Source organism: Serinus canaria, chromosome 3, assembly GCF_022539315.1.
Source record: "Serinus canaria isolate serCan28SL12 chromosome 3, serCan2020, whole genome shotgun sequence".
Lineage (NCBI taxonomy): Eukaryota > Metazoa > Chordata > Aves > Passeriformes > Fringillidae > Serinus > Serinus canaria.
Genome location: NC_066316.1, coordinates 17,462,176 through 17,475,018, shown reverse-complemented (window position 1 = coordinate 17,475,018; position 12,843 = coordinate 17,462,176). Strand labels below are relative to the sequence as shown.

Genomic DNA, 12,843 nt, shown 5'->3' with positions numbered 1-12,843 from the left:
GCTGGACCTCTCCCTGAGAGCCAGATAAAGTATTGATGCCACTGGCAGCTTAATTTGACTTGGGAATTTTCTTAAGAATTTATTGCTGCTTTAGAATACCTTTGCTAGATGGGCTTTTCTGGTCAGGAGATGCTGATGCTTGTTTTCTGTGTTAGCTCTGCCCAAGGTGGTCTCACTTGCTGCAGTTTAGAATAAGGAATAGTATCTGATTTTAGTCTTTCTGTGGCTTTTCTTTAAACTTCTGCACTGCTTTGCAGCTGATACTGATTTTCTTTGCTTTGTGACAGGCAAAACTGCAACTAGTGTCATTGTGCATATTGGTCAAGGCAAGACCAAGAAAGAAGAGCAGTTTGATTTTATCAAGTAGACAAGATGGGATGGGAACCATCATCTCTGGGAAACTGTCTCTGCATGCTGCCCCATCCCAGATCACCCTAAGTGTCTCTGAGGAACAGGCTACTTTATACCTGATTTTTCCTTCTCAGAGCAGTTGAGGGCTCAGCAGTGGACTGTCTTTTTTTCCCTTTTAGTACCAGGGAATGGCATCTCTCAGGAGCAATGCTTGGGCCTGGCAGGGGAGAATTGTGGCTGCATGTTTACAGCACGTCTTCCTAGCAGTGGCAACTAGGGCAGGACACAGTCACTCCCTTTTCTTTCTGGGGAAAGGCTGTAAGGAGGAGAGTGCAAAAAGGTTGAGAACCATGAATTTAACTTACTCATTTTCATTTCAGTAATTACACCTCAATCTCTGTGGTTCAGCAGTAGCCTGAGAACAGCTAAGATACCTCAGACGTATTGGTGCTAAAACTGTGGATAATTTGGAACTTTTCCTGCTTCTTTCTGTACCAAATGATGCATCTTAGCAATTTTCATAGAACCATGGGTTGTTAAGGTTGGAAAAGATCCTAAGATCATCAAGTCTATTTTGCTTTCAGTTAAGCCTCTTCCACTGAAAGAGTTTTTCTTTGCTGCATTTAGTTGATCACTGAATTTTTAAAAGTTATTTTCTGGTCCACATCCTTCGGGAAGAGGGTTAAAAACATTTCATTTTTGCTTCAGAAAGTGTTATTAATAACCACAAGGAGGCTGCAAATATGAAGAAAAGAAGGACACAGGTGGATATGAAATGTATTGCTCTATTTGCTGTTTTGTGTTTGTGATTCTGGTTTTGCTTATATGTATTTTCCATCAGTAGTGTTATACAAATATTGCAAGTAATGAAGTGCTTGTAATTCCTGAGATTCTGTCAGTTGTGCCTTGTAATGGACAATATTTATACATCAAGGCAATAACTAGGCCTATTTCTAAATAATTTTCCTCATTTGAATGTTAACTAATTACTGGAAAGCACTTTATCTTACTTAGTTGCTAATTTTTTTGAGGGCAGGAAGCTTTTCTTTTGTCTTACAAGAAGAACCCGAGCCACCAGGCTGAGTGCATTATTGTTCCATAGTACATGCTGAGCCTCCTGCTGCCAGAATAGTAATTTTACTCCATAACAATTCCAGCTTTACAGCTACAACATTACAGAGCAGATACTGTTGATGACACTTCTAAGTCTTTATGTACAGGAGATCTGCTTTCATTTCACTTCATTATTTGCACTGTTCATTTCACTACTTGCTCTTTTGCTGTAGCTCCAAATCAAAAGACACTTTCTGGAGTAGCTGATAGTGGAAATGTCAATCCTCCTGTGAGCTGCCTGTGTCCTCCATTTCGTTAGGACCAATAAGTTACTGGCCTGGTAGCAGGAGTCTCTCAGAATTGGAAGTTTCAGTCATTTCTTGTATTCACAGATCTCAGTGCAAAATCCTCTTCAAAGCTTGATATTTTAGGCCCTTTTCCCGGCGTCTGATTTCTCCCAAATCTAAGTTCATTGATTTCAAGGATTTACTGCAGGGTTTAGATTCTTCCTGAAAATTGCTTGGTTTCTGCTATTAATTATTCACAATCCACAGTGCTGGATCACAGTCTTTCAGGTATTGTCTTACTGAGCTGCCTTCCTAGGTGTCTCCCTCTGGGTTTCATTGATCTGATGTGAAAAACCATGTGAACCATAAAATATCCAAGTTCCTCAAAGATTACTGGGATAACTGTGGAAAGAATGGAATAATTTAGTCAATCTTACGACTTTGTCCATAAATCTGGTAATTGTTGTACTAATTGTAATTGCTTATGGTCAAACTTGAATACACCAGCTTTAAAAGGTTACTAGATGCAATGTTGCTTCATGCTAAGAGGTATTAGAAACTAACCTTATATGGAAAATAAACAGCAAATATCTGGATTATCTATTTCCAGATATCTTAAAAATTGCTTAGCCTATCCTTAAATGAAGAACATCAAGATCAATATTTGACTGGATTTGATTTTAATGGTTGATACTAAAATAAGAGGAAGAAAAGTAGCCTGATGTCATGGAGAGAATTAGAAGGCTAATTGGGCCACAGACAGCAAAGGAAGGTAATGGATAGCAGGATGGAATTCAAACTGTAACTTGTAATCTGCCTATTTCGATTTTTTCCCCCTGCATGTTTTTGAGGCATAGAGTAATGTATTAAGTGTGGGGGAAGGGCCTTTTTCTGGAGAGCCAGATCTATTACCAAACTCTGGATTATGTAAATACCTGATCACCCAGTTGGTAAAGATGTCAGATACAAGCTTAAATGTAAATCTGCTTTTTAAAACAGTTACCTAAACCCAGACAGAATTTGAACTTTCATAGCTCTGACTCTGAGGATATATACAAAGTGCAGGAGACTTTGGTGGCCTTTACTGTGAGCTTTCATAGTCTTCTTTCTCCTTCTACCTCTGCTGTTGTATTTTTCAAAGGTGTGTGGAGCTGAAGCTAAATACTCTGATTATTCACCCAGAAAAGCTTTCCAGTCAGCCATGCAGATCAGCTCCAGGGAACCATAATGATTTTGATGAAATCTCCTTAACCTTTTATAAACACTTTAAAAGAGGTCTTTTGATCAGAACAGAATGCTTTGGTGTTTTTTTTAAGTTACTTCATGCTTATATATCATACAGAATGGAATTCTAACATGAAAATGAAATACTTTCATTTCATTGATAGTAAATGTTTCAATTAACATAAAGAAGTACTTTGAAGAAAAAGAAAATCCAAATTTGCCTACTTATTTTTGGAATTACCAGATTTTAGACTTTCAGAATTCACAATCTTCTATTTCCACACTGCTTTCCATGTATAGTAAATTATGTTTGTGGAAGTGTACCAGATACAGTGATAGGTTTACTGAAACAGGAGGTAATTTCGTAGAAGGTAATTTATATTTATGCACTGTATGTATGTGTATAGCGGAACCGAATCTGTTTTATGGCAGCATGATGCTGCCACCTGTATTCAGCCCAGGTTTTCTCAACATTTTTTCTATCTAGACATCAGCCTTGGTATTTCAGTAAAGAACTTTGAACTCCTGCTAAGATGTTTATGTTATCATGAAGTACAGATGATAAAAAGGGAAGGAACAGGCTGTCATAGCTGTTCTAGAATATCTCTTTTAAAAAGGTATTTTATAGGCAGGGTAGTCAAACCTTTGAAGTTGAAGTATTCATAGCATTAATGTGTAACTTCCTAACCATTTTTTTTACTAGGACTAGCTTAGTTTAAAAATGTGCGGTTAGTTGCTTAGATTTAAATGTTCAACTGGAATGTACCTGAAAAGTTCAAATGGGGAAAGAACTGATCATTTGAGATTCAAGTGGAGCTTCCTAATTAAGTGCTGGAAGTGGGATGATGTTCTCCTAACACTATGTCTTTTAGCCTTCTAAAAGCTAAATGTCTGTGAGCCTTCCAGTTGCTCTCTACCAGTCCTGAGGAGAGAAATGCATTTAATAATGGGAAGCCCTCCAGAGGTGTTTGCTTGCTCCTTATATGTCTTGGACATTGGAGGTGCAGAACACTGTTCCCACCTGAACACTGAGCTGTCTGTTTTCCTAATATGCTTTGTATGTTCCATTTCAGGGTGCTCAGAAGAAACGCCAAGTATCGTGTTTTTCTGAAAGTGGAAATCTCTTTGCTTTCTGCCTTCCATCTTATGGTGTCAATTTGAGTATGTTACAACAGCTCAGAAAAGCATTTATGTAAGGCTCTCTTGGTGAGAGATGCTCTCTGGAGTTTAAAATATTTTGCAATTAATTTTGTTGTTTTATTTTGGCTTTTAGAGGAAATACGCAATGCTTCCTCTTGTAATTTGGGGTGCCTGTCAGAAACATAGGCACTGTTGACCTTAAATGTAAGGTGGAAAGAGTACCAAGTGCATCCAAATGAAGTTATGCACCGTAAACCTGTAGCAAACAACTTTAATGTGCTGCCGGGTGCACTTCTCAAAAATAACTTAAAAGTGGCATTCTCAAATGTGATTTGGGCTCTTTGGTATAACTCTTCACAAGTCTTGTTGTAGATTCCTGAATCACTTTGCAGGTAAAAGTTTTCTTGTCATCATTATTAACAGCCAATAGCTCCATTATTTTTTTTTTCCTCTCTTCTTCCTCAGCTCCCTTTTTTAGAATCTGGATACTTTTTTTATCACAATGGTCTTGCTAAAGCCAGGAGAAGACGCAGCCTTCAACACAAGCTTCGTCTGGAAAAGGACTCCAGGGTAAGTGTTTCATCATTATGTGCACTGTCAGATTTTCTTTGTGACATGGACTATTTTTTATGCGATCAGGGTGATGATCAAATCTGTGGCTATGATCATGGGGTTTTTCCCCCAATGCTTGTTTCAAGCTTGGTGGCTTCTGTATGCATACACTTCCCAAATAGCCTCAGCTTTTATTTTTATTTCACTTTTAGAAGTAGTCATACATTCTCTGAGATGTGTCCTCTCTCCGGTAAGACTCAGTATAGATGCCATAGTCTCCAGGACATCTCTGTGCACTCTGTAATGTGGGGAGAAGCCCTCTGAGGTACATCTCCTGGTTGTCCCCTCCATAAGTCCTGCTACCCATGGGTTATTCAACTCTGAATACCTTGTGGTGTGAATGGTGGCACTTTCTAAGCAACCACCATAGATTTCTTGCTTTTCAGGGAGTGGTATAAACACTAGTTAATAGGAGAGTGTCAGACTTGAGTAGTTCTTTCAGAGGGTCTTTTTTGCAGTTTATGAATGGTGTGCTCAGTTTTCAGAAGCATAAAGCTCTCAGACAGGAGAAAAAGGTGGAAAGCTATGAACTGGCACTGACAATTTTTTTTTTCCTTATATGCAGAGTTTTTACACCAATTTGATACTGGGCTGAAGTTGGACCAGATAGCACAAGAAGTATATTTACTGCCCAAAGAAAGTAGGTCAGCCTAAGGAATGATATCATGACAGCAAATAGATTATTTTTTAATCCTTCATTAAGATGTTGATTCACTGCACTGTGAAGAGTGGGAAACAATTTTATTCCAGACAGAATGCGATTGCCAGATTTGTGTTATTGGAACACCTGTGACAATGAAACACTTGAGAAGAAGAGGAAAATAGGTAAAATAAGATCATACTTGTCATTGTGACACCAGAGCAAGCAAGATCTGATGAATTCCCAGCTTAACTTTCCTGCTTTTGCAGAAATTTCAAATGATTCCAGGCCCAAGTCCAACTAGAATGCTCATGGCTGGTCACTTCTGTAGTTGAGAGCCATGTGAGGAAACCACATCGGTTCTAGGTGCTGCCTGCTCCATTGCTCTGTCCCAAGATGCTGATAGTTGGGTGCTCTATGGTAGCTCTTCCTGGTCCCCTTCTCTGAAGAGAAACCAGATACATGTGAGGGGTTACGAGGCAGAGATGTGTCCAACCTGCTTTGAGCAGAAATTCACAGGCTTCTGTTGTTTTCTTTACTGAGCAGAGATCAGAAAGTAAATCACTGTGGAAAATCCACAATTAGTGGATACTAAAGCAAATGTCCTGAGGTGTTTCCTGTCTCGGAACCACCCAGTCTTGTAAAGTCACTTATGAGAAAATGCATGAGAAAATTTAAGAGAAAAAGCACACAATTAAGTCAGAACATTGAAAAGTAGTGGCTGGGTACAGTCTTTGTGCAGAGTCATTCCATATGCTCTTTGGAAATAAATATTTCTGTAAGTTTCTGAAAATTTTACAAATGCCTGTGATATTTGTAGGAAACCACCAATTCTCACTGCAGCCTAATATTACATGTCTGAGCACTCCTGTACTAATTCCAGACTGGCTCTTGCATTGATACCTCTAGACTAAGTGTCTGCACTGCTATTAGGAGCAGCTTAAGTGAGTCTACCTTCTTGTTCAGAGATGGTCCCTTTTGTAGTCGTCTGATACTTGGAGTTTATATACTTGCAGTTGGCTTCTGTCACATGCAGTGAAATCTCATTTCTCCTGATAATCTCCACCTCACTGTGCTACTGCATATCAGTGGATGCCTCCTTTGTTTTCAGGGAATAAAGCCGTGTTTAAATAACTGAGAATATCTGCCATATGAGGAAAAGGATGAGTCTGGGTGAATTCTGACTTCAAGGTTTGCACTGGAAAATGGAAGGGCGATGAAGCAATGTTTCATCTCCATGTGTAAAATGACATTTTCTAATCTAGCCTGTCCTGTTGACTAGTGTTGGGGAAGATGAAACAGGAAAGCTTTACAAATATGATTGCTTGGGAAAAGTTTTTAAAAATATAGAAACTATAAGTGAGATAGAAATGAAAGCAAGCTTTGAGATTTCTTAGTTACTGAACAACAAGAAAACAATGGTGTGGCTGGCTGAAGGTAATTTCCTTTTGATGATACAAGACCCTCTGCAAGCAGGCAGGTCTAAGGGTCTGAGCAGACTCTGCCAGCTTGGCAGAAGGGGTCTGAAGAGTAGTTTTTAGGGTTTAAAATGTAGCACAGTAGGGTAATTAATGTAGTGATTCTTATAGGCTGTATGTAAATGATATAAGATTTGTGTGTTGTACTAGATTGGTAGTGAGAATCAGAATATTCAACACAGAAGATGACATCATGGGCAGTACAGGCCGTAGGTAGAGATATGAATTGAATTTATTACACTAACCAAATCAGAGCAGGATTATGAACCCTTAAGAACGCCTTCCCCCCACCCCTCCCTCCTTCCCAGCTCTACCTCCTACTCCAGCAGTGCAAGGAGACAGGGAATGGGGTTATGATCAGTTCACCCCCTGTGGTTTCTTTGGTTGCTCAGGGAGGAGTTGTTTCTCCATGCCACTGTGGGGGCCTTCCCACAGGAGACAGTTCTCCACAAACTTCCAGCCTGAGTCCATCTCATGAGCAGCTGCTGAAAACTGCTGCAGTGTGAGTCCATCCCATGGGCAGCAGTCCTCCTCAAACCACTGCAGAGTGGGGTCACTCTTGCATGGGGTGCAGTCCCTCAAGGACAGGCTGCTCTAGCATGGGCTCCTCTCTCCATGGGCCTCCCACAGGGTCACAGCCTCTTCTCAGGCACCCACACCTCCTCCACGGGCTGCAGGTGGATCTCTGCATCACCATGGATCTCCATGGGCTGCAGGGCACAGCTGCCTCACCATGGTCTGAACCACAGGCTGCAGAGGAATCCCAGCACAGGTGCCTGGAGCACCTCCTGCCCTGCCTTCTCCACTGACCTTGGTGTTTGCAGAGTTGTTCCTCCCATATGTTCTCACCCCACTCTTTTCTGGCAATTACAACTGCACAATAACTTTTTTTCTTTCTTCCTAAATGTATAACCACAATTTCTGATTGTCCCAGCCTTGCCAGTGGCAAGTCTGTCTTTGGAGCTGCCAGGGCTTGTCTCTGCCAGACGTGGTGGAAGCTTCTAGCAGCTTCTCACAGAAGCCACCCCTGCAGCCCCACTGCTACCAAAACCTGGCCATTCAAACCCAGTACAGTTTCATTGTTATTTTCAAAGCTGACTTATTTTTTGGTCTCCTGTATTAGAAATACAGCTGTGGTCTCAGCTGTGTTATTATGTAAACATTTTAAAAAGTGGTCACATAAATAAAAGGAAAGAAAAAATTTATGATAATTTTGTTAACTTTTTGATCAATACTTCCTTATTTTTTGCTGTTGGCGATTATTTGCTGTTAGTAAATAGTCTTCCACTGAAGGAAAAGGGTTGAAACCCTTTGGTTTTTTTCTCTCAAAGATTATTTTGGTTTTTCCAAGTTTTAGATAAAAACATTTTCCTCCCACACAGTCTCTTTTGTCAGACAGCTGCCAAGATTAATTGTGCTCAGGAAAGAAGCTGTAATAGACAGAGAACAGCTGAGTCCCATTATTGATATTTCTGTGCTAGTGGATGTATTGCTATTGGGAGAGTAAATACGGATGTATGGAGGGAGGAAAGGTTAAATGAAAATCTTCCACTGAGAGGGAGTTTGGCACTTAAATGATGATTTCTTTGGAAAGAAACATCCCAGTGATGCAACTTGTTACATTTCAGAAAGGGATTAGAAAGGGAGACTTGGCTGTGCTGATCCAGGAATCTGAGGAGGGTGGATGCAGAGCTTCTTCCAGGAGTAGTTAACCAGGTGCCCATGGTTAGCAGTACTCCCAAACTGCTTGTCTCATGGGACAAGGAGAAGAAAGGGGTTGTAAATGCAGTGGGTTTAAGCTTTTAATTGAATAAATCAAAATCTTTCATTCTCTTCCTCACCTAAGATCCTTAACATGCCTCCTTAATGTGACTAGCTTATTGTTGTTGATCCTTTATGTGCCCTCTTAATGAGACTGACTTGCCCTGGGTTTGGTATTTTGCACTGAATAGTACATTTGTATCACATGATTTCTTCCGTTTTCCCCCAAAACCCCTATGGTGGTGGTCTCTCCCCAGGTTACTCCTCCCCTTGCCCCTCCTATCACTTGTATCCCTTTGTCTGTGGCTCCTCCACCCCTCTTCGCCTGGGTTTAAAATCTCCTGCCATCACACAGTGGACTTCTGTTTACCTCTCCCTGACGCTCTAGAGGAGTTCCGCAGTGAATCGTGTGAGGGTCGTCCCGAGGGAATCGTGTGAGGGTCATCCCGAGTCCCGAGGAGAAAAAGCGCCTCCCATCTTTTACTTTGTCCTTGTGAGATTGAGAGGGGCCAGGAATCCAGAGCTAGCCAGATTGGACCCCAAATGCCGCAGGATCGATCTCACAGTTTATTTGTGATTGGTCCCTTGCAACCTGTGAATGCAGAAGTGCCCTCTGTCCCACTCCCAGGCAGGGGTTCTCCAGTGCTGCCAGAGCAGCACTGGAGAAATACTATGAAATACTATTCATTCATGGCTCCTGTTTAACAGGGAGAAAGAGGAATGGATGGCAGCTTGGGAAGAAGCAGCACAGCAGCCCTTAGCAGTGGCAGCACAATGTAAGTCAATTGTCAGGACCTTTTCCAGGACATTAGTGACAGGTTTTAGCTGGGCTAAAGGTGGAGCCTTTTGTCTTGCTCTCTTAGGTGTCAGCACAAATCTTGCCCTTTGCAGAAATTAAAATCTTCCTGATAAGATCAGGAAAACCCAGTTTTCCTCAGTTCTCTGTAGTTCTCCAGCCAGTGTGGAATGCAGTGTTCTGGGGATACAAGGACTAGGAGCCATTGGCGCTTTCCCGTGTTCAGACCTTTTTATTTGCTGTGGAGGTGAAACTTGTTTCTCCAGCTGTCTTTTACTGAAGGCAAATAACATTCTGTCCCTGGAGCAAAGCAGTAAGAGCAATTAACAATTAGTTTTTTTTAAATGTCAATTCTTGGCATTTTTCTTCCTGCTCCATGCCCCACATCTTGATTTCTCAGATTCCTGAGTTTGATTTCCTGGTGTAAAAAAAAAAAAAAAAAGCTTGGAAGGTATCCCAAGATGCTTCTTCTGTCTGAGAAGAAAGCTGGTTTGCTCCTGAAAGCAAAAGGGCAGCAGGAGAAGAAAGGGCCATCACTTGACCAGTTCCTTGTTGTAATCCTGCTGTTGACACTGTGGCTGAAGGGAAAAAACTGCACTGTTTGTGCAGTTCATCACAGCAGTGATCTCAGATTCATACAAGACTTTTGACTTCAGTGGAGCTAAACGTGATATAAATTATTGTAATGCCCAAGACTTGCCATCCCCTCTCAAATCTTAGATGGAGGCTTCAGGTTCATCATCCAGTTCTCTACCATGCAAGGAGGTTTGTATGTGTTATGACAGAGAGATGGCAGAAGAGCAGGACAAAAATCCCTTCATGTTTTTGCCTCTTTTATGTAAATACATGCTGCAGATGGTAGAGGTTGACAGACTTCCCAGTAAAATCTATTTAGCATTTTGCTGTGATATATGTTGTCATGGTGCTGGCATTCTGGTAGGATTATGTTCAGGAGAAATTTGGAGCTACCATAATTTTTTGAGACTTCAGGGCAGCAGTACACCTGCATCAGTGTTATCTTTTGATATGAAATGGAACATTAGGTAATGTAAAAGCTCTGTTTAAGTATTTGTATTAAATATTAAACAGCCAAGGAAAACTCATGGGAGGAAATGGCTTCTTTCCAATGCTCAAAAAACCCCCAAACTACCCTCAAACTTACACACTATTCATTGAAGCTGCATTGCACACAAGTACTGGAGAAAGCTTTGTCTCAGCCATCCTGATGAATTGAAGCATGTTGTGCAGAAAACAGGAAGTGACTTCCATGAATGAATCCCTGGGTTTTCATTTCTGATGTAAGTTGTCTTATGCTTTATCCAGTGTGTTTGAGGAAGTGTTTTCAAGAGTTTGTACCTGTTCACAGAGGGGGCCCTCTTCTAGTACTGTTACCAGCTATTGTTACTGTTTTTCAGGTTGATATCATCTTGCACTGTATTTATATTGCTTTCCCACATAGATCTGGGCTGTTTTTGAAAATTCTGTGTTTCTAATTCATAATGAAGCCAGCTCACCAGCATTGTAAAAAAAAAAAAAAAAAAGACAAATTTTTTGGGGGAACTTGAGTAATCTGTATGTCATCTGGTAATTGATCTTGGGTGTGTCTTATCGCTGAGAAAATTTAAAGCTTAAATGGGCATTTTTCTTTTATGATAATTGGCCCCTTTGCAGATGTTGGTGAGTGGTTATTGAAATATATGGTTTTATTATTTGAGAACACAAGAAGAAAGAAGCAGCAGAGATGGCAGCACAGTGTTTAAAAAAAAAAACAACAACAAAACAATTCAGACACAGAGTCAGTTTCTGGGAAGGTAGAATTCAACCTCACTTCAGACATGGAAAGAGAAAGGGTCATACAGGCAGCAGGGAACAGATAAATAATTGCAGGAAATATGCTGCATATGGTGTATGAACTGTGTAATTCCAAACAAGAAATCATCAGGCTACAAAGAGGAGATTTAAGTGTCTGTTAAGTGAGGAAAAAGGTTTTCCTACTGCTCTGCCCTTCTTGCAATGCTTATATAAGTAAGGAGGTACTCCTCTGCCTCCAGAATGCAGAGGATAAGCTAGTCTTTAGGTCATTAAATTGCTTTTGTGATAATGTCAAAAGAAATGTATTGGAAATTCAGTGAGGCATCAAGTTTGATTTGTGACTGTACTATGTACATAGCATGGTTGTTGTAACTGCAGACAGTGATTGCTGAATTCCCTGTGATTGCCTGTTGAAAACTGAATCTGACAGAGTCCTATTTTTGTTGTCGCTGGCCTTTGTAGACTCTCTTCTTGCCCAGCGAGGGTTGCTGGATTTACCTGCTCACGGAAAACCCCGTCCAGCTCTGTTTTGTGTAGTTGACCAGTGGGGGTCCAGCTGTAAAGCACCTAGCTGCTCTTTAATTCAGATATCACAATTCTTATATGATCATGAAATGTGATCATATGATCCTCTTCAGAAAAAGGACTCTCTGAAAATAAAAAATGATGTTATTCAGATACTTAAGGTGTCACTTAGAATGATAGGGAAGTCCTCTTCATTGCAGTGTGAGGGTGTTGAGCATGTGCTGAAGAATTTCACAGTTTCTAAGTTTAAATTCCTCAGAAGATGTGTGGCATCACTGGCTCATCTTTGGACTGCATATGTGTATTGTATTTGTGATGTGCAAGACAATTCTAAAGTAAAATATCACAACACCATTGAGTATTTCAAGCAGTTTACAACTGGAGAAAATTATGTCCAGCACAATGTAAAAGCTAATCTTAACTGATCTATATTTCTATTTGTAACTAGAAAGATGGAGAAAGGAACCCAGTTGATCAACATCAACATTAAAGAATGTTGAAAATCTTCTGTATCTATGTTATATGAAAAAGCACAATTATCTGCACACAATAAAATAACAGACTATCAAAATGACATCAAACTCAAATATAGAGTGTCTTTCATGAAAATACTGTATAACTTGGATTACAGGGTAAGCTAGAAGTGTTTCTATTAGAAAAAAATACAAATGAATGTACTGTAGGGTGATAGACTGGTGGGCAAAGGCAGCACTGTGCAGATTAATGTAGAATTTTTTAAAAATCAAAGCAGCGATATACTGTAGTCCTGGTGCTACCAGGATATGGGAAGTCTGCATGGTTGGTGGATTTAAGACAAGGTTAGACAGTTACCACGGCTGAGCTGGATGTGGCTAATTTCTCTCTGTGGCTCTGGAAGGTTTAAGTGACCCCTTGAAGCTGCTTCGTGTCATGTATTGCATCATTTTTGTATTGCTGAACAGGATACTTACGGTGAGGCAATAGAATGAGCTTTATTTTTCAAAACTGCTTGTAATAATGAGGAAGTTAAGTACTTTTACAAAAACGTTTTGTGATAGCTGGACACATTCAGCCTCTGTTCTGCTGCCTGTAATTTGCTGAATTTGCATTAGTTAAGTTTCTGCTTTATTGTTGATGTCTTTTCTCCTGACTGCAGTGTCGCTCTCCTGTCTCCCTCTGCCTTTT

The 12,843-nt window shown here is 40.4% G+C and overlaps 1 protein-coding gene across 4 annotated transcripts in view; it reads left to right on the top strand.

The window, feature by feature from the left end:
- PCSK2 (proprotein convertase subtilisin/kexin type 2) overlaps positions 1–12,843 on the top strand; it is a 134,090-nt gene that overhangs the window by 36,722 nt on the left and 84,525 nt on the right. For 3 of the 4 annotated variants that reach the window (XM_050971979.1, XM_050971978.1, XM_009097167.4), the window contains exon 2: positions 4,521–4,625. The exons of the other annotated variant lie outside the window; for it this stretch is intronic. In XM_050971979.1, the coding sequence (XP_050827936.1) occupies positions 4,521–4,625 (105 nt within the window). The remainder of the gene's footprint in view (positions 1–4,520; positions 4,626–12,843) is intronic. 4 annotated transcript variants of the gene reach the window in all.